Source organism: Myotis nattereri, assembly GCF_964212035.1.
Source record: "Myotis nattereri genome assembly, chromosome: 12".
Classification (NCBI taxonomy): domain Eukaryota; kingdom Metazoa; phylum Chordata; class Mammalia; order Chiroptera; family Vespertilionidae; genus Myotis; species Myotis nattereri.
The window spans coordinates 81,290,953-81,308,305 of NC_138087.1; the positions used below are offsets into that span (position 1 = coordinate 81,290,953).

The 17,353-nt window shown below is 69.4% G+C and overlaps 1 protein-coding gene across 2 annotated transcripts in view; it reads left to right on the plus strand.

The window, feature by feature from the left end:
• Window positions 1-463: 463 nt before the first annotated feature.
• The window catches only part of RXRA (retinoid X receptor alpha), a 79,783-nt gene continuing 62,893 nt past the window's right edge, over window positions 464-17,353 (plus strand). For both annotated transcript variants that reach the window (XR_013996676.1, XM_081103697.1), the window contains exon 1: window positions 464-545. Coding sequence is in view for 1 of the 2 variants with exons in the window: in XM_081103697.1 (XP_080959823.1) it covers window positions 518-545 (28 nt within the window). In the remaining variant the exon portion in view is untranslated. The remainder of the gene's footprint in view (window positions 546-17,353) is intronic.

A 17,353-nucleotide genomic window follows, 5' to 3' on the forward strand; every position in this document is an offset into this window, starting at 1 on the left:
TTTTTTTTTTTTGGCAGCCGGGGAGGGAATTCTGCTCCCGCCCGCGCCCCGCCCCCGCTCGGCTCCCGGGAACCCCTGGCGGAGGCAAACTTGCAAGTTTGCACGGCGCTGGCTCGCTTGCAACTCGGCGGCCGGGCGGGCGGGCGGGCCGCGGGCGCGCGCGCGGGCGGGGGCGGCGGGGGGGGGCGCGCGCGGGCGGCGGGAGGGGCGGGAAGCCGGGCGGGGCGGCGGCGCTGCGCCGAGTTCGCGCCCGTCGCGGGCCCCCCGCCGCCCCCCCGCCGGCGCCGCAGCGGTCGGAGCGGGGCGCGGGCGCGCGCGGCGGGGGCGCGGGCGCGGGCGCGCGGCGGCGGCGCGCAGCGCAAGTAGTTTACATTGTTGGGCGACTTTTGCAACAACTCGCCGCGCCGCGGCCTCCGCGCGCCGCCGCCGCCCCGCCGCCGCCGGCTCCCGCCGCCCGGGCCCGGCCGGCCGCGCCGGGGGCCGCCGCGCTCGCCGCTGCCGCCGAGCCGCCGCCGACATGGACACCAAACATTTCCTGCCGCTCGGTGAGTGCTCGCGGGCCGGCGGGCGGCGGCGGGGGCGCGTGCTCGCCGCGCGCGGGGCGCCCCCCGCCCGGCCTCCGCGGAGTTGGGGCGCCGGGCCCGGGGCGGGGGGCCGGGCAACTTTTACCCGCGCGCCGGGCAGGGAGGGCGCGCGGGCGGCGGGCGGCGGGCCGCCCCGGGGTCGCGGAGCGGGAGGGCGGCGGGCCCGCGGGGCCGGGGGCTGCGGCTCGGCCGGGACGGCTTGTGCCCCCGGCCTGGCAGCGCCCGGCGGCCCGGTGCCCGGCTCCAGGCGGCGGTGCAGGGGCCGGGCCGGGCGGGCGGAGCAACTTGTGCGCTCGCCGCCTCCGGCGCCCTGGGATCGGGACGGCTTCCGCGCCTCGCCCGGCCGCCCGGTCCAGCAGGCCGCCGGCGGGGACGCCGGGACCCTCCGCCCCACAGCGGCCCGGCGCGGGGGGCCGGGAACGGCCAGTCGGGGAGTGCCCGGTCCCGGCGTGGGGGCCCCTCGCTCTGGGCACTCGGGGTGCCCCCCGGGCCTTCTCCGGGCTGGCCCTGCACTTGGAGGAGGACGCCCGGGAGGCGCGGAGGGTCAGCTCGCCTGTCCTCCTGCTGCCACCCCCCTCGGTGGCTTCCTGGCCACTGACCGCCCTCCAACTCCAGGCTGGGACCCTCCTGGGAGCAGCAGGGGGCAGAGCCAGGCGCCCCGAGCTGTTGCCTCCCCAGGTTTGGGGAGCCAGCGAGGGGAGGGGCGGGCAGGCGCTGGGAGACTTTATAAATGAGCACCGGGAAGGGTATTCATTCGGCGGTGGGGCCAGCAGCCAGGCTGTCAGGCTGGTGAAGGATTTGTCCTGAATGGAAATTAAAACAGCTGATTCTGAGTGAAACCCCACGGTCAGCCCCCCACCCCCCATTGGCTCCTTCTCTGCAGCCTGGGGTGCAGTCTGGCCACTGGGCTGCTGGTCAGAACCTGGCGGCTGCAGGGCCCTTGGACACTGGGAGCTGCCCCAGGGTGACGGCCAAGGGTCTGAGCACGGGGCCCCACGGGGTCGGCTGCAGGCCACGGCGAGGGCTCCGCGTGTGTCAGATCCAAGACTTCCTGACTCTGTATGACGAGGACCTGGACTCCCCCTCAGCCCCGGGGTCGGGTGGGCATGCGTGCCCATTTCACAGATGGGAAATCTGGCTGGGAAAGGTGGAGGCCCCAGGCTACAGACCCCGGTGTGGCAGGGGCGTGTGGAGCAGGGAAGAGAGCTGAGGTGTTTGTGACCTGCTGTCCCGCCTGGCGTGGGGCTGGCGGGCTCCCATGTGGGCGACATCTCCTTTTCCCCATTAAAGCTTTGCATGTGCATGCACACACACACACACGCGCGCACACACAGAGCGAGGCTCTCCCAGAGGATCCTTTTGGGACAAGAAGGCTCAGCTCCATGGTGCCCTCCCACCCCCGCGTGGCAGGGCCCTGGGAACGGGGAGCGGGACAGGCCCCTGTCCCTGACGTCCTGGGAGCTGGCGCAGGTGGGGCCCAGGTTGCAGGTGACGGTGCCAGCGTCCCCGTGAGGAGCAGAGGCCGGGCCTCGGAGCCACTGCCCAGGACCCTGGATGGATGCCCCCCACCGCCAGGAGGCTGCAGGCTTCTCCCAAGTCCGCCGTGGCTTCCGGCAGCCCACACACCCAGGCCTGAGCGGGAGACCTGGGCTGATGACATTTTATTTTTTCCTGAGCTTGTGACCAGCACTGAAGTCCAGAGGAGTTGAAGGTCCATTTAAGCGGCTGGCGGCCTGAGCCCTTGGTCAACACAGCCCAACCCCTCCGGGGGGGGTGGCGGGGGGAGTCGGAGGCCTGACCCTTGCCGCCCCTCCAGTTGTCTGGCCACTTTCAGGGCCTCGGGCCCAAGGGCTTCCTCCTCCCAGCGCCGTGGGGCTTGGTGGCTGCTGGGGGGCGCTGGCTCTCACCCGCCCGGGGCCTCCCAGCTGCTGCCTGCGGAGCCATCTGGTGAGGGTAGGAATGAGCCCCCAGGTGCAGGCCTGGAGGCCGAGTGACCCTTCCCAGGCACCCCTGCTGGCTGCCCCTGCTGCCCAGGCCGGCCAGTGGCCCGCACCCTTCGGCGGGCGAGGCTGTGCTGCCATCAGCCTGGACGGTGGGGCTGGACGACAGCCTGGACAGGGTGTCTGGGATCTGGGACCACACCAGACCCTCTTGGCAGCTAGTGACCCATTTGCCCGTGGAGGAGGGGTGGCCGTAGCAGAGCGGCAGACACACTGGCCACCCTCTCGGGGGCTCTTCGGGACCCGGGCGAGTTTGGAGTCCTGGTGAGGGGCTTCTGGTAACATCAGAGCCTTCGGGACCCAAAATAGAGCACGTTCCGGGGCCTCCCGAAATAACAGGGTCACATGACTCTCGGGAGGCCGGGCTGGAGTCCGCCTGCCCGGGCAGCTCTGCCTCGCCCGGGCACTGCCGACTGTTGGGGCGTTTGTTTTGGTGAACTCCAGAGGGGCCTCTGTTTGTTGCCGGGGAAGCGTCAGGGTGAGAAAAACAGCCCTCAGATGTGGCCGGACTGTGGCCGTGGCCTTGCCGACTTGCATCCTTCCCCGGAGCTGGCTGTCGGCCTGGGCCCAGCGTGCAGCCCTGACCCCCTCTGCCAGGACACAGGACATGGGTGGGACCAGCCGGGGCCCCCAGGATGGGCCGGCGCCCTGAGCCAGGGTGAGGCGGCTCCACCAGCTCTTCCGGCTGCGCCTGTCCTTCAGGGCCAGTGGGAGGCGGCACCTCTTCCAGGAAGCCCTCTGCCTGCTCCGCCTGGGCACCCATCCCACCCCCTCTGGCTCTGGGGGCAGTTTCGGTTGGTGGTCTTCGTTTCCTCTCCTGGGAAAGGAGGCCTGGGGGCGGGTGGTTGTGGAATTACTGTGCGGGCTCAGGCTGGTGCCCTGGAGAGGGGCCCTCAGGGGAGTCTGGCAGGACTGACTGGAGCTCAAAGAAGGGGCCTGGGGGTGGCGGTGGGGGGATGCCTGCCAGAGCACTGGGAGCTGCCTGCAGGGTCTTACGTTTGTGGCTGTGTGGGCTCTTTCCACGGTGGGCGTGTCAGGGCCGAGCCCCTAGCTGCGCGCCGCCGTCCTTCGGGGTGAGAGGGGTCCTTCCCTGCGGCGCCCGCAGCGGCAGCGGCGGCGACTGGGCTCGGAGGACAGAGCAGAGTCCGCCCGCCCGCCCGCCCGCTGCCTCAGGCCAGGGCTCCGCAAGCCGGGACCTGCCCTCTTCCCTTCTCCGCGGCTCCCCGTGTGGGGTTCACAGCCGCCTCCTCTGGCCAGGCCTTGAGGTGCCCATTAGCTGGTCTATTTCCATGGGAACGGGCCATTGGCGAGGCCAGGGATGGGCAGGGGCCTCCAGCCTGGCTGTCTGGACTGTGGGGCTGGCATCTGTTTGGAGATTACCCTCCAGACCTTTGCCCCGATGTTTGTTAAGCAGGTCGATTTCAGGGATGCTGGGGAGGGGTGGGGAGAGGGCGTGCCTGTACCCCCCACCCCATCCCTTCCCTGCTTGTACCCCCTCACCCCCTCCCTTGCCTGACTGCACCCCCGCCCCGCCTTCCCTGCTTACAGCATTCACACCTGCAGCTCCAACCTTAACTTTTCCTCTCCTCCCCCACCCCCTCCCCACCCCCCTCCCCCCTCCCATGCAGGCCCTGTGTCACTTGCTCCCCCACCCGCTGGCTCTGGAAGGATGTGGCCATCCCTTGGGGGGACCCCAGGAGCTATACCTTCCTGGGCCAGGTCACCAGGGCCCCTCTGTCCTTGCTGCCGTGTGTGTGGCCTCTCCGAGCCGCCTCTCCGAGCCGCTCTGTCCATCTGTAACGTGGACGCACGTCTGGGCTCTCCAGGGCCCGGGCAGCAGCGGGTTTACCCAGGGGCCTGTCTACCTCTGCTTCTGCCTGGGCCAGGGCCGGGCCAGGGCCGGGCCAGGGCGGGGCCGGACCTAAGTGTTGGACCAAAACAGAACCCCGAAGCAGGGTGATGGCTGGTGCCTGGCGTGTGCGCAGCAGCTTCGGGAACAGGGCTGCCCGTGTCCTCCCCGCCGGGTCCCCGCACGGGCTCCCCGAGGCCCACAGGAGGCAGGGGGGACCGGGACCCGCGTGCACACCCACCCGAGCCTGGTGCGCCACTCAGAGCCGTCGTGCCCGGCGCCTCCCAGACGGGAAAATTGCGTCCTAGAGTTACAGAGCGATTGCCTGGCTCAGCAGCCGAACGCGCGTGAAATGGAGCAGAAAGCTTCGTGACCCGGGCCTGGCCGGTGCAGGGAGCGTGCGGTGCGCACACGCAGGCAGGGCCTGGGTTGCAGGCTCGCACGTGCTCACACCCTCCCGCTCAGCCACCCTGCCTGCAGCTCCCGTCCTGCACTGTTGTGTGTCCCTGAGACCCTATGTCCCCGTGTCTGTGTCCCTATGACCCCATGACCTTGTGTCTATGTGTCCCTGAGACCCCATGTCCTGTGACTCTGTGTCCCTGTGTCAGTGTCCCTATGACCCCGTGTCCCTGTGTCTGTGTGTCCCTGTGACTGTGTGTCCCTATGACCCCATGACCCTGTGACTGTGTGTCCCTATGACCCCATGACCCTGTGCCTGTGTTCCTATGACCCTGTGTCCCTGTGTGTGTCCCCGTGACTGTGTGTCCCTGTGTCCGTGTGCCCTGTGTGAGGTGGCTGCTCGGGCCTGAGTCCCTCGTGGAGATCTGGACGGGTCTCCCCGGCTCCTGCCGGTCCCGTTCCTGCCCCCCAGTTCAGGGCCGGCGCTGCCCCTTCGAGGTGCTGATGCTCCACCCGCCGCACCTGCTGGTGCCTGAGACGGCTCCAGGGCCTCGTGGAGGTTTCCTGGGGATGTGCCCCGTGAGCAGGTGGGAACGGAGCCCGTCCTGGCGTCTGTGCTGGGCCCGGGTCCCTGGGCGCCGCCTGCGTTTCTTAGCACATTGAGTTCCCCGTCTGGGGGCCCCGAGCGCCCGCTGAGCAGGGCCCATCCAGGCGGGGTTGCTGCTCCCCAGCCCTGCCGACCCACAGGCAGCACCCCCTGAAGCTGCCGCCCGCTGGGTCCCTGGATCTCGGGCCTGGGGTGAGCGAGCGTGTGCTCTGTGGAGCGTTGAGGGGGAGGTCCCCCCGTCTGTTCTGCCCTCTTCGCCCCTTGAAGGCGCTGGGGACTGGAGACCCTCGGCCCCCGTCTGCGTCCCTGGGTTGGGTGGGGTGCGTGGGGTCTGCTGAGGGCTGGAGAGCCGTGGGATGGGAAGCAGCCAGAGCCTGAGGCCCCGTGGCCTGTGCCCACCTCACCCCACCCCGGGGCAGCTGTCTGGAAGCAATTGCCCGAGGGACCTGGTAGTGGTGGGGGTTGGGCAAGGACGGTCACACGGGTTCCCAAGGCAGGGTGAGGCCTTGGTTATACTGTGGTCTCCACCCCAACACACATGTACGCATGTGCACACAAATACACACATACCAGCATGAACACATGCACACACAGTGCACATACAAACACACGGACATGCACACACATTCACACATACGATCACACAAACACACGAGCACACATGTGCACATGATCACAAACGTGAACACACACAGATGTGCGAACATGCATGCACACAAATGAGTACACGGCCGTGCTTACACACATGTACACACACGGCCACAAATGTGAACACACAGAGGCACACATGCGCACACACACGGGCACACATGTCCACACATGCCCACGTCCAGCCTTTGTAGACGATCCCAACCGTCTCGACACCTTGGTCCTCGGCAGGAGCCAGGTTTGCCGGCTGGTTCACGCCGACGGCGCCCGGGGCTCGCCTGCCGGTGCTGGCCGGTCCTGCGTCCCGAGATGGGTGTGGGGAGTGGAGGCGTGGGGAGGGCTCCGGTTGGAGCGGTTCTGGTGGCGCTGGTGGTGCTGGTTCGGGCTCGGAGGCGAGGCAGAGTTGCAACAGGTGGTGGTGGGGCCTCCCTGTGGCAGGGGCAGCGGAGACAAAGGCCAGAGGCTGCGGCGGCTGCAGTGGGAGAGGTGACGACGTGTGAGAGGAGAGGAGGCTGGAGAGAGACGCACGCGCGGATGGGGCCCTGGGGCCGGGTCAGGTGTGTGGGGTCTGGGCCGCGGTGCTGAGGGCATAGCCATGTTCCTGGTTGGAGTGAGGCCTCCCGCTCTGGGCAGAGGGTGGGCTGGAGGCGGGCGGGGGCGGGAGGCAGGAGGGTCCCAGGAGGCTTGGAGCCTGACATGGCAGGCACCCTGAGTGGCCTGCTCCCCCTCATGCTGCTGGGAGGGGAGACTGCGCGTGGCTTCCCGGCTGGGCATCTCCGCCTTCCCTGAGCAGGAGTCTGCGGGGACCCCACCGGCCCTGGCTGTCGTCCGTGGAGAGATGCTCCCCAGCCCCCACGCCCACTGGTGATGGGGTGTCCCGGGGCCGCTGCACGCCAGCGGCCTCAGTGCGGGGCCTGGGGACTGGGCAAGGCTGATGGGCCTGGGAGGACATGCCAGGCCAGGCCCTGGCCGTGTGGGGAGGACAGGCTGTCCTCGGGGCCAGGCAGTTGGGCCTGCCGGGCCAGGCCAGGGATCTGCAGGCCGTGGTGGGACTGACCTTGGGGGATGGGACATGGGGGGCCCCTGCGGGACCAGACCACTCAGGGCCTCTCTGTGTGGCGTTCCCTTGGCCTCGGCTGGCCCTCGGCTGGAGTTCCCGAGCCGGGTGGCCTGAGCTTCTGAGCCGGGGACGGGCACGCAAAGGGGCCTCACGCGGCTCCTGGGCCGGCCTGAGCCTGGCCTTGGCCTCGCCGCCTCCCTGGGCTCGTTTGACCAACTGTGGTCTCCAGCTGTGCCTCAGTTTCCCTGACTGTTCCCCGGGCCCGGGGCTGGCGGTGGTGGGCCTCAGCAGCGTGGGGCCGCGTCCTGATCTGGCGCCTCCAGCGCCGAGGGGAGGGGAGAGCGAGTTGGGCCTGGGCCAGGCGGTGTGTAAGCCCTCGGTGCGCGTGGATCCACCCCGCGGAGTTCAAAGCCGCCCGTGTGGGCTCCGGCTGTAATGAGGTTACTGATTCAACAGGCTTCCTGGTGCTGCCGCCCAGCCGGGGAGGCTGGGAGCCCCGGGGAGGGATCTAAGTGTCTGTAATTGACCAATTTAGCTTCAGAGTCCGCACTGGCCCCAGGCAGGGGTCAGGGTGACAGGCCCAGGTGGCCGCTGTGGCTGCACTGGGCTCCCCTGGACGGCCGGTCCTGAGTCTCCGCCACCCGCCCCTCTCGCCTGCGTGCGGATCCGTGGAAGCCTGGCTCTCCCGTCTGTGCGTGGGGATGGGGGGGCGAATGCCGGCACGGTGTGGGCCTGGTGCCGGCTGCGGTCCCAGCCCCGCCGTCAGACCCGCTGGCCCCTTGCCGTTTCCTCGTGGGCCGGTCGCCCCGCTCGCGGGGATGAGCTGCCGGCACACGGAGGCCTCGGGCCGGCCAGGGAGCGCGGCGGTGTGGTCAGCGTGGGCTCAGGACGCGCGGCCGCCCACCCGCCTCCTCTCGTTTCCGAGGCTTCCCCAGGGCAGGGCCGGCCGGGCAGCCCTGCAGCCGCCAGCACGGGCGTCCGGGAGTGGAGACCCCACGACTGACGGTCCGGCCCCGCCCCCGCCAGGCCAGCCTTCGGGCCTGGGCGTGGACGGCGCGGGTCAGTGGCTCGGCTCCCCGAGGACCGGCCCACAGGCGCTTTGGGGACGAGGCTTCACTCAGGGGCTGAGTGACGGGTGCCAGGTGCCCTTGTCGGGAGGACCTGGAGTGCCAGCCGGGGCCGAGCCGCGATGAGTGGACCCCCCGGGACCCAGTTTCCAGAGTGGCTTTGGGGTGCCCTCGGCTGAGGCTGTCGCTGCTGCTTTTGGGAGTGGTTTGTGCCTTTGAGCTGGGAGGTCCCTGGGCCCCGGGGCCCTGTCCCGTTCCCGTGGGAGGCGGTCACCCACCCCCAGCAGGGGTGCATCCTGTGGCTGGCGCGGGCGGCCCAGGCCTGCCCTCCGACCAGGTTGCTGCGGGCACGTCCCTTCTCCCTCCGGGCTCAGTCTCCCCAGGCCCTCTGGCTGCCAGACGCCTGCCTTTCCCTCCTGGCACCTTGGCCTTGTTCCCACGAGCTGGTGGCTGGTCGGGATGGCAGCGTTGGGGGCCAGTTCCTCAGGAAATGGCTCTGTTCCCACCTCTGTTGAGGGCGCAGGGCCTGGGCTGGGGGGTGAGGGAGCCCCAGGCTGGGGTGGGCACCTGGTCACGCCGGCTGGGCCTGGCTCCAGTTTGAACTAAGAGTGCTGTGGAGAGACCCTTGCGGGGTGAGCAATGTGTGATGGGAAATAGCGAACCTGACTCACTGGGCTGAGCAGGGGGCGGTGGGGTCATCATGTTGGCCACCCCCAGACCCTTCTCTCCTTCGTCTCTGACTCTCCATGCGTGCCCCCCCCCCAGGTGGAGGCCAGGCCTCTGCTCAGTGTCCCGTGGCCCCGTAGCCTCTCCTGCCACATCGAGCACCACATGGTCTTCTCCCTGGCTTTCTTGTGTTTAACATTCGCTGGTAGCAGAGGCTGCCCTGTGTGGTGAGTGGCTGCCAGCTCCGAGTTGGGGGCCAGCAGATTTCACCTGCCTGGGCCTCAGTTGCCTCATCCGTAAAGTGCCTGGGAAGTCAGGGAGGCTTCAAGGAGGAGGTGGTGTTGTAGATGGGTTTTGAGGGATGAATAGGAGTTTGTTGAGTGGTCTGTCAAAGGGAATCAGGCAGAGAGAATGGGTGGACCCTTTCCAGGGAGTTCTGGCCCCAACCAAGGGTGTGGAGAGGGGATGCCCATGTGGCTGTGGGTCGGGTCCTTCCTGGAGGATTTCAGAAGGACCCCATCGCAGGGCCAGGCTCCTCCCCTTTCTGGCTGGGTTACAGGCCTGTGCTGGTGAGGAGCCATGTGAGCCGGGGGTGTGGTCAGCTGGTCTGGGAATCATTAACCGTGGGAGGAGGTGGGGCTGGGAGTGGGCCTGCCGGGACCTAGAGCCCCCTGAGTCGGTCCCCTGCTGCCTGGTGTCCCCTCTACCTCCTGGGCCTTGGAACGTCCTGGCCTAGAGCATGACCCCCGCTGGCCCCCCACGCGTTGTGACCCCAGCTCGGATCCCTGGCGCCTGGGGTGAGTGCCGTTGTCAGGCCCCTTCTCCACCCGTCTGTCCGCACCCCCCTCGGTGCCCCCTGCCTGCTCCACGGGCAGCCGCAGCCGTCACTGGCCCAGGAGTCTCCTGCGTGTGCTGGTCTGTCTGGTGGCCGCTCCCCCTCTCCCCGCCGGGATCCAGGAAAACAGCTCTGATGGGGGGCAGAGTCCAGGGAGGTGTGCAGCGCCCCGCCCCGCCGGCTCCTGGACTTTCTGCCCAGGATCAAGGTCGGGAGGACTGGGAGGTGGGGCTTTAGGCGCTGGGTGCCTGGCCACTCTGGGCTCAGCCGTGGGGAGGTGGGCCACGCTGGAGGCAGGGGAGTGTTGGCTGCGGCCTTCCTGGGCCAGCCGGGGGGGCAGGGGTGGCGGGGAGGGGAGCAGGGCTCCCTGGCACAGGGTCAGGGCAGCAGCCCACTTCCCCCTGAGGCCGGGGCCCCAGGTGCTGGGCGAGGGGCGCACGCTCAAGGTTTGCCTGGTGGGCGTCGTGCCTTCCTGGCTGCTGGCTGGTTTCCTCGTGTGCACATGGAAGGAGGGATGCTAGGCCGAGGTCGGGGGTTGGGGGGGGGAGGCCTTGCTGCATCAGGACCCGGGTGACCTGCTCATGGGCGAGGGCCCGGGACCTCAGCCCCCGCTCATGGATGGGGTTGGCCCCGAGGTCTCGTTTGCCAAACCCACAGCGCCAGGCGCTGTGCCAGCCCCGTGACATGTTTGTTGAGTGAATTCACGTTCCCTGCAGACCCCCCCCCCCCCCGAGCCTCCGTTTCAGAAACGCCGTGGGGGTGAGCCCATCCCTTGCTGGGGGTCTGGCCCAGCTTTCAGGGGCGGGCAGTCCTGCTGCGTGCGTAGCTGGTGCTGATTCCTGGGACCTGCCCTAGGGGACCCCGGGCCAGTGCTCGATGCTGGGGTCCTGGGAGCCCTCAGGGAGCCTGCAGTCGGGGCTGTAATTGTGTCTGTTCCTGTCCACGGGTGAGCCCCCACCCTCGGCCCTGCTTGCTTTAGACGCCTCTGCCACCCGCCCCTGCCAGCCACCCCTGCCACCCGCCCCTGCCACCCGCCCCTGCCACCCGCTGCTGGGCAGGCCCTGGGGGGACTCACTGCCCTCACCGTAAACGACTGTTTCCTTCCTGAACGACCTGGCTTCCTTCCTCTGCTGTGAGGCGCATGCTGTTGGCTGGTGGGTGGGGGATCAAGGCTTGGCCGAAATGTCAGGGCACCTCCTCTCTGCTGGCTGTCCATCCGTCCATCCATCCATCCATCCATCCATCTCACCTATCTGCTCACTGTCCGCCCGTCCATCCATCCATCCATCCCTCTGACGAGCTGTCTGTCCACAGATGTCTGGCTCCTGCTGGCCGCTGGGGAGGCAGAGTTGAGTTGAGTGAGGCCCAGGCCCCCAAGGGGTGAGCGGTGCTTGGGGTCAAGACAGTGCGTCACTTGGGTCAGATTTTTAAAACTGTCGGGCCTCAGCTTTCCTGTCTGCGAAGTGGGCTGGTAACGTGTCAGGGCAGAGCGCCCAGAGTGAGTGTGGAGCTGAGCGTGACAGTGCGATGTCATTTCTGCCCCTGACTCCACACGTGGTGAAGGAGTGACTTCTGCTTGCCCTGTGTTCAGGGGCTTGGGCTTCCTGAATTGGGTCTTGAAGGACGCATAGGAGTTCTACCGGGAGCTGCCTGTGGCGCCAGAGGCCTCTGGGCAGAGCTCCATGAGGCTGCCTGTGCAGCGGGGGTGGAGCCAGGGAAGAAAGGAGAGTGAGGAGAAGGCTCAGACCCCTGGCTCTGGGGCGGGGGTGGCGGGGGATGGGGGTTGTGGGGTGGTCAGCTGCAGGAGGGTCCTGGGCTGGGAGGGCGGCGTGGCCTGGGCTGGGGAGGAGGCTCTGCTGCTCTGTGAGAAGTGGGGGCCGGAGGGCGGCAGTGGGAGGGGCCCCGGGGCCTTTGGCCTGAGCGCCTGGGCAGACTGCGCCCCTTTTACCATATGAGGCAAACGGTAGCGAGCGGGTGTGGGGCGGTCAGGACTTGGGTGTGGGTACGCTCTGGCCCCTGGAAGAGGTCGGGTGGGGGGGAGACCTGGCTGGGCTGTGACGTGCCCCAGGTGGCGGGAAAGCCTGGCGACCCCAGGGAGCTGTGGCGGCGGCTGGTGCGGACCCCTGTGAGGGGGCCCCTTCCTGGCCGTCTGGGGAGGCAGGACCCCCACTCCAGCTTCCCCTGCACTTCTCAGGGTCTTGGTGGTGGGGCCGCCGGCCTTGCTCCCTCTGCTGGGAGTCTGTGCCCGCGTCCTGGGGGGGTCTGTGCCCGCTGAGCAGCAGCCAGCAGCCACATGGGGCACCCCCGGCCTTGCCCTGGGGAGGGGGTCCTTGTCTCCCGTGCAGTGTGGGGTGCTCTCGGCCCCCAGCCCAGGGTCTGTGCCCTCGGATGATCTGTTGGAAGTGAGTGTGGCGGGGAGCCACGGAGGGGGGCCGTGTCCGAGATGACGGGGCTGGGGACTGCCTCGTGCCCGGCGCCCTTGGGCCCCTCCAGGAGGCCGGCCCCGCACTCGGGAAGTGGGAGGCCCATCCTGGGCCCTCGCCACAGGGACCCGGCAGCTGGGCCGATCTGCCTGGCCGGGGTGCCCCCTCCAGTGCCAGGTCTGCGAGGGGGGCTCCCGCCAGCCCAGCCGGGGGTCCCAGGGGGCGCCGCTTGGGGAGAGCAGGGCCTGGCACCGGTGCTGCGGGCAGCATCCCCTGGGCCCTGCTGCGGCTTCGTCTGGGCTCATCCTTGGCGGGAAGGTGGGCGCCTGTGCGGGCGCAGCCTGGCCTGGGACCGGCCCGCTCTGGGCATGCAATCCCTGCCGCCTTATCTCTGGCTCCCACGGCTGGCGTGGTGGCGTTAATAAGAGGAACACGCGTGGTGCGCCGAGGGCCTCCTGGCGTCGGGGCGTGACCTGGCCCTCCCGCTGCAGGCCCGGCCCAGCCCGGGGGGCGTCCGGTCCCGCTGACCGGCTGGTGCCCCTCGCAGTCCCAGGGTCACGGGGCGGGTCACAGCCCGCGTGCGCCGCTGGCCGCGTTGGTGGGAGAGGCGCTCCCCGCGGCGTCGGCCCAGCTGCACGGGAGCTGGTGTGGGCGGCCTCCCTGCCAAGCCCACGGCCGGGCTGATCTGCTGTGGACACTGTTGTGTCTCCTGCACGGGCGGCAGGGCTGCTGGTGACCCGCTGGGGGCGTGGGGCGGGTGGCTCTCGGCCCCGCGGGCCCCGGGTGGGTGATAAGCCGTGGAGCCTGGTATCTGAGGGGCAGCCAGTGCCCCCGCTCCAGCCCTGCGCTGCGCCCAGCCTCTGCCCGCCCAGCCCTGAGAGTGGGGGCCGGGCTGGCAGGTCACAGCCAAGGAGCAGGCAGGCCTCCTGCGGATCTGGGTGTCTCGGGGGACGCCAGGGCGAGGAGATCCCTGTCGGGCGCTGGGGATGGCCGGCTCCCTCCCCGCCTCCCCTGCGCCCTCTCCGTGGCTGGCCCTCCCCCGTGCTGAGAACAGGGAGAGGACGTTGTCACCACCTGGCTGGCTGGCCCTGCACTTGGTGCTGGTCGGCCAGCGCTGGCCGGACCTGGGACTCCGAGCCGGGGTCTGGATCGTGGCCCGTGTGCCCGTGCTGGGTGGGCTGCTGGGGCCCCTGACCTTGGGCTTGGTCCCCAGGACCCGGAGGCCAAGGAGCCAGGCCTGTCCTCTTGCCTTACGCTCCCACCCTTGGGGACACCCACCTCGGGCTCTCTGGCCAGCTCTGAGGGCCTGTGCTCCCAGACCCCCCTGGGGGACTCTGAGTCAACCATGTCGGTGAAGGACCAGGCAGGGCCACTCCTGTGGCCGGGGTCCAGAGCCAGAGCGAGAGCGAGAGCGAGAGCGAGAGCGAGAGAGAGAGAGAGAGAGAGAGAGAGAGTGTGTGAGCGCGCCTGAGTGAGCTGTGCCCTGGGCCCGCTGGTCCTCCCTTGCCCTCGGGCCGGGGCGTCTCAGCTCCAGGATGAGAGATGTCTTTCTTCTGTGGAGCTCTGCACCTCCAGAGCCGGAGCCGGAGCCAGCGTCAGTCATGCACACTTTAGCGCGAGCGAGCCCAGTGCCAGCCCTGGAGGCCCAGCAGGAAAGGATGGGAAAGAGGCTTCCTGTGATTGTGTAGACGAGGAAATCCAGGTCTGAGCTGCCCGCCGAGCGGGGGGAGCGGGCTCCTCTTACTCTGCCGACGGCCCACCTGGGGCGAGCGAGTGAGCCTGCGGGGCGGGAGGCTGCTGGAGGGGCACCTGGCAGAGAGGCGTGTGCAGGCCCGTGGCAGGCTGGCGGTGCCAGGGGCTGGGTCTGCACCCCTGTCGCCGAAGACGGAGCCCACGCACAGGGAGGGGGCTCAGCGCAGCTCCCCGCCCGAGGCCTCCCGGCTGCTGATTGCACCATGGGGATTCGAACCTGGTTCTCGCATTCCTCTCTGCGCTTCCTGCCCTGGGCCCTGGGTGTGAGGTTGGGGGTGTGGTGCTGGAGGTGGGGGGACACTCGTCGTCGTCGTCGTCGTCGTTGTCATCTGGGAGGGTCTGGAGCTGAGCCTGCCCTGTGGGGCCGGGAGATGCCTTGTTTCCTACACAAACAACCAGGGTGGCTGCAGCAATTTTATTTTTATTTCCTATTTTTACTTCCCTGTTGGCTCTTTTTAGTAACAGTGGGTTAGATAGGCTCCCGCCCTCCAGTCTCCACCAGGCTTCCTGGCCTGGCCCTGGGCCTCGGAGAAGGCGAGTATGTGTGTGACCCGGGTGGGGGAGGACCCGGCAGCTTGGCTTGCATACACCTGGTGACGGGGAGCTCACTCCCTCCCTGGGTGGTTCTGTGGGGCAGCCCTTTCTCATCCCCTGGGACCAGACCTGGGGAGCTGGTGGTGGCAATGGGTGCGCCCTGGTGCGTGACTGTTTCCTCACACTCCTCCCCTGGTTCTCGGCTGGAGGCTTAAGTTTGGGGTGGCTGTGACAGAGGAGAAAGGGGGACCGGTGTGGGTGTATGCGCTGGGTGGGGTGGGCCGGAGACGTGCAGGTAAATAAATACTCGGTGTTCCCGCCTCAGACGTGGCTGAGCAGGGTGTGGTGAGGGCAGGGCTGGCCCGACCTTTTTGGAACTGGGCCCACTGTGGGTCCTGGTCTGGCCACGGAGGCCATGCTGTGGGGTCAGTGAGAGCGCCCCGGGGGGTGGTTGGCATGTCTGGCCGGCTGGGTCATCCTGGGGCGGGTGCTGCTGGCTGGGGGGATGCGAAGACCTCAGCTGGAGGGGCGTCTCCCCTGGGCGCGTGGCCCTGCCGTGGGTGCGGGGACCCTCGCCTGCCTGCGTGGGCACCGGTGGGCCTTGTACTGGCATGTGGTGGATGGGGCTGAGCTGTGAGGTCAGCTGGGAAAAGTGCGGGGCCCCCGGCAGTGCCCAGGCTGGAGTGCGGTGCCAGCCTGGGCCAAGCCCGCTGCACTCCCTGTGCGGTGAGGACGGGGCGCAGAGAGGCCCACACGTCCTGGGGCCACACAGCCTGTGGGTGTGGGGCGGCGGTGCCACACCCCTTCCCTGTGCTCCCCAGGCACAGAGTGGGCACTGCTGCCAAGTCCCGGAGGTGGCTGGGCCCAGAACTCCAGCCGGGGGCACTGCGTCCAGCTGCCACCCAGGCCCTCAGTACGGAGGGGCCTGGACTTGGCCCTGCGGGGCCCCCCCGGGTGCCTGGCACCTCTGCCAGCCCGAGGTGCTGAGTGCGCTTCCCACAGGGTGCCAGGCTGGCCTCCACGGCTGGCGTTGCTGTGCCCAGGCCGTCGCGCGGGCTGGGGGCCTGGCGTAAGGGGAGAGAGGAGTGCTGAGGGGCACCTGCCTGGCCGGCTCAGGCCCCGAGGGCGAGGGAGGCCCTTTCGCCCGGCGTGAGCCATGTGGGCGGCGCGGTCACAGAGTCGCCGGCGGTGCTGCACGTGTGGTGCTGGGATTGCCGGTAATCCCTTGATTAGAGGCTAGGAAACCGAATCCCACGGCGAGGCGGGTGGGGTGGGCACCTCCCCCTTGGAGAGGCCCCAGGGACTGGGATTTCCACCTGCTCCGCCCTCGGGAGGTGGCACGGGCAGAGGGCACCTGGCGGCCAGAGCCACCCTGTCACTCCCCGCAGAGGGTTTCTCTTTGGAGCCTGGGACCCGGCTCTGGACGGGTGGCCGTGTGAGCTGGGGCGCAGCCCATGCCTGGGTCAGGCCCGCACGCAGCCCTTGCAGGTGGGGCACTCAGAGCAGGAGGAGCCGTGGCTGGGGGCCCTTCTGACCCTCGGTGTCCTCCTCGGTGGGCGGGGAGAGGCTCCGGTGCCCGTGGCGCCCGCCCTGTGCGGAGCGCTCAGGGCCCAGGACCCGGGAGGAGGCGAGCGTCCTGGCCCAGCTCCCGCTCCCCTGGGAGGAAGTGCCCCCGGGAGGGCGTTTCCGGGCAGCTGGCCAGAACCTGGTCAGAACCGTCCTGGGCACAGGAGCGTCCCAGGCTGGGAAGCGACACCGCCGCCAGGTGCGGCTTTGACACGGGCTCCGGGGTGACGCCCGCTGTGCTGTCCCCACGCCACCAGCCTTGCCCGCTTAGATTCCCAGGGAGGGCCTGTGTCCAGGAGCCTGGCCCCGGGGGGTGGACTCTGGGGCGCACCCTGGGCCTCAGGGACCTGCCTCCCGACCCAGCGAGCGCAGGATGGTGTGATTCTGGCTTCGCCTTCTTCCCTCGAGCAGAGAGGATCTTTCGAAACTGTGGGAAAGAGCGCTTCCTCCCAGCGCGGGGGCGGGGGCGGGGGCGCGCAGGGGACGTCCTGGCGCCCTCCTGCCTGCCCTGCGCGGGCCCATGGCCCAAGGGGTGGCATGTCTGGCCGCCCTCCCCCCCGGCCTTGGCCGTCTCCGGGGGGCCCACCGGTCGCACAGAGCCCCGCGAGGTCCTGGGGGCCGTGCCCTGTGTCCCCACCGTGATCCTTGGCTCCCTGTGCCGGCCCGGCCCCCTCTTGTCCCTGCGGCCGGTTCCAGGGTGTCCGCCCCCTGCCTCTCTGCCCTCAGCGGGTCCGTCCCACATCTGCTCTGGACCGGGGGGATCTGGCCCGGCATGGCTTCGGCCCCTGTCCCGGCCTGGACCTGTTTCCCCAGCCCTCAAGGGGGCCCTTCCGGCGCTGAAGGGTGAGGATGCACTTGGTGGCATTGGGTCCTGGGGAGGGGGCGCTGGGCATGGAGGGAACTGGCACACCCAGCTCGGGTCCCGCCTGGTGTGCAGGGCGCTCGGCGGGGACGTGGGGCCAGCGAGCCTGGCGGGGCCTGCGCTGCAGGAAGGGGCTGAGATTCGCCCCCCCCCCCCCCCCCCCCCCGTGCTCCTGACTCAGCAGCCGCAGGGAGGGGAAACCGGAGGTTTCTCGACAGAAGCCCCCGCCGGGGCGCCTGCCGCGTGGCCCAGATTTTTCTTGTGAAGGAGGTGGGAGTGGAGCTGTCGGTTCCCGCCTCTGGGTTCCTGGCAGGAGCTTGGGGCCCTGGCTCCGGGCACACTGCCCCCTCTTCCTGCGCCCGCTGTCTCTCCCCTGTGCACCACCCTCCGTGGCTCCCCAGTGCCCGCTGGAGGCAGTTCTCACTGCTCCCCGGGCCTGTGCCCCTCTTGCTGCCACACCAGTCGCCCCGCAGTCCTCCTGCCTCTGGGTCCTGCCGCGCC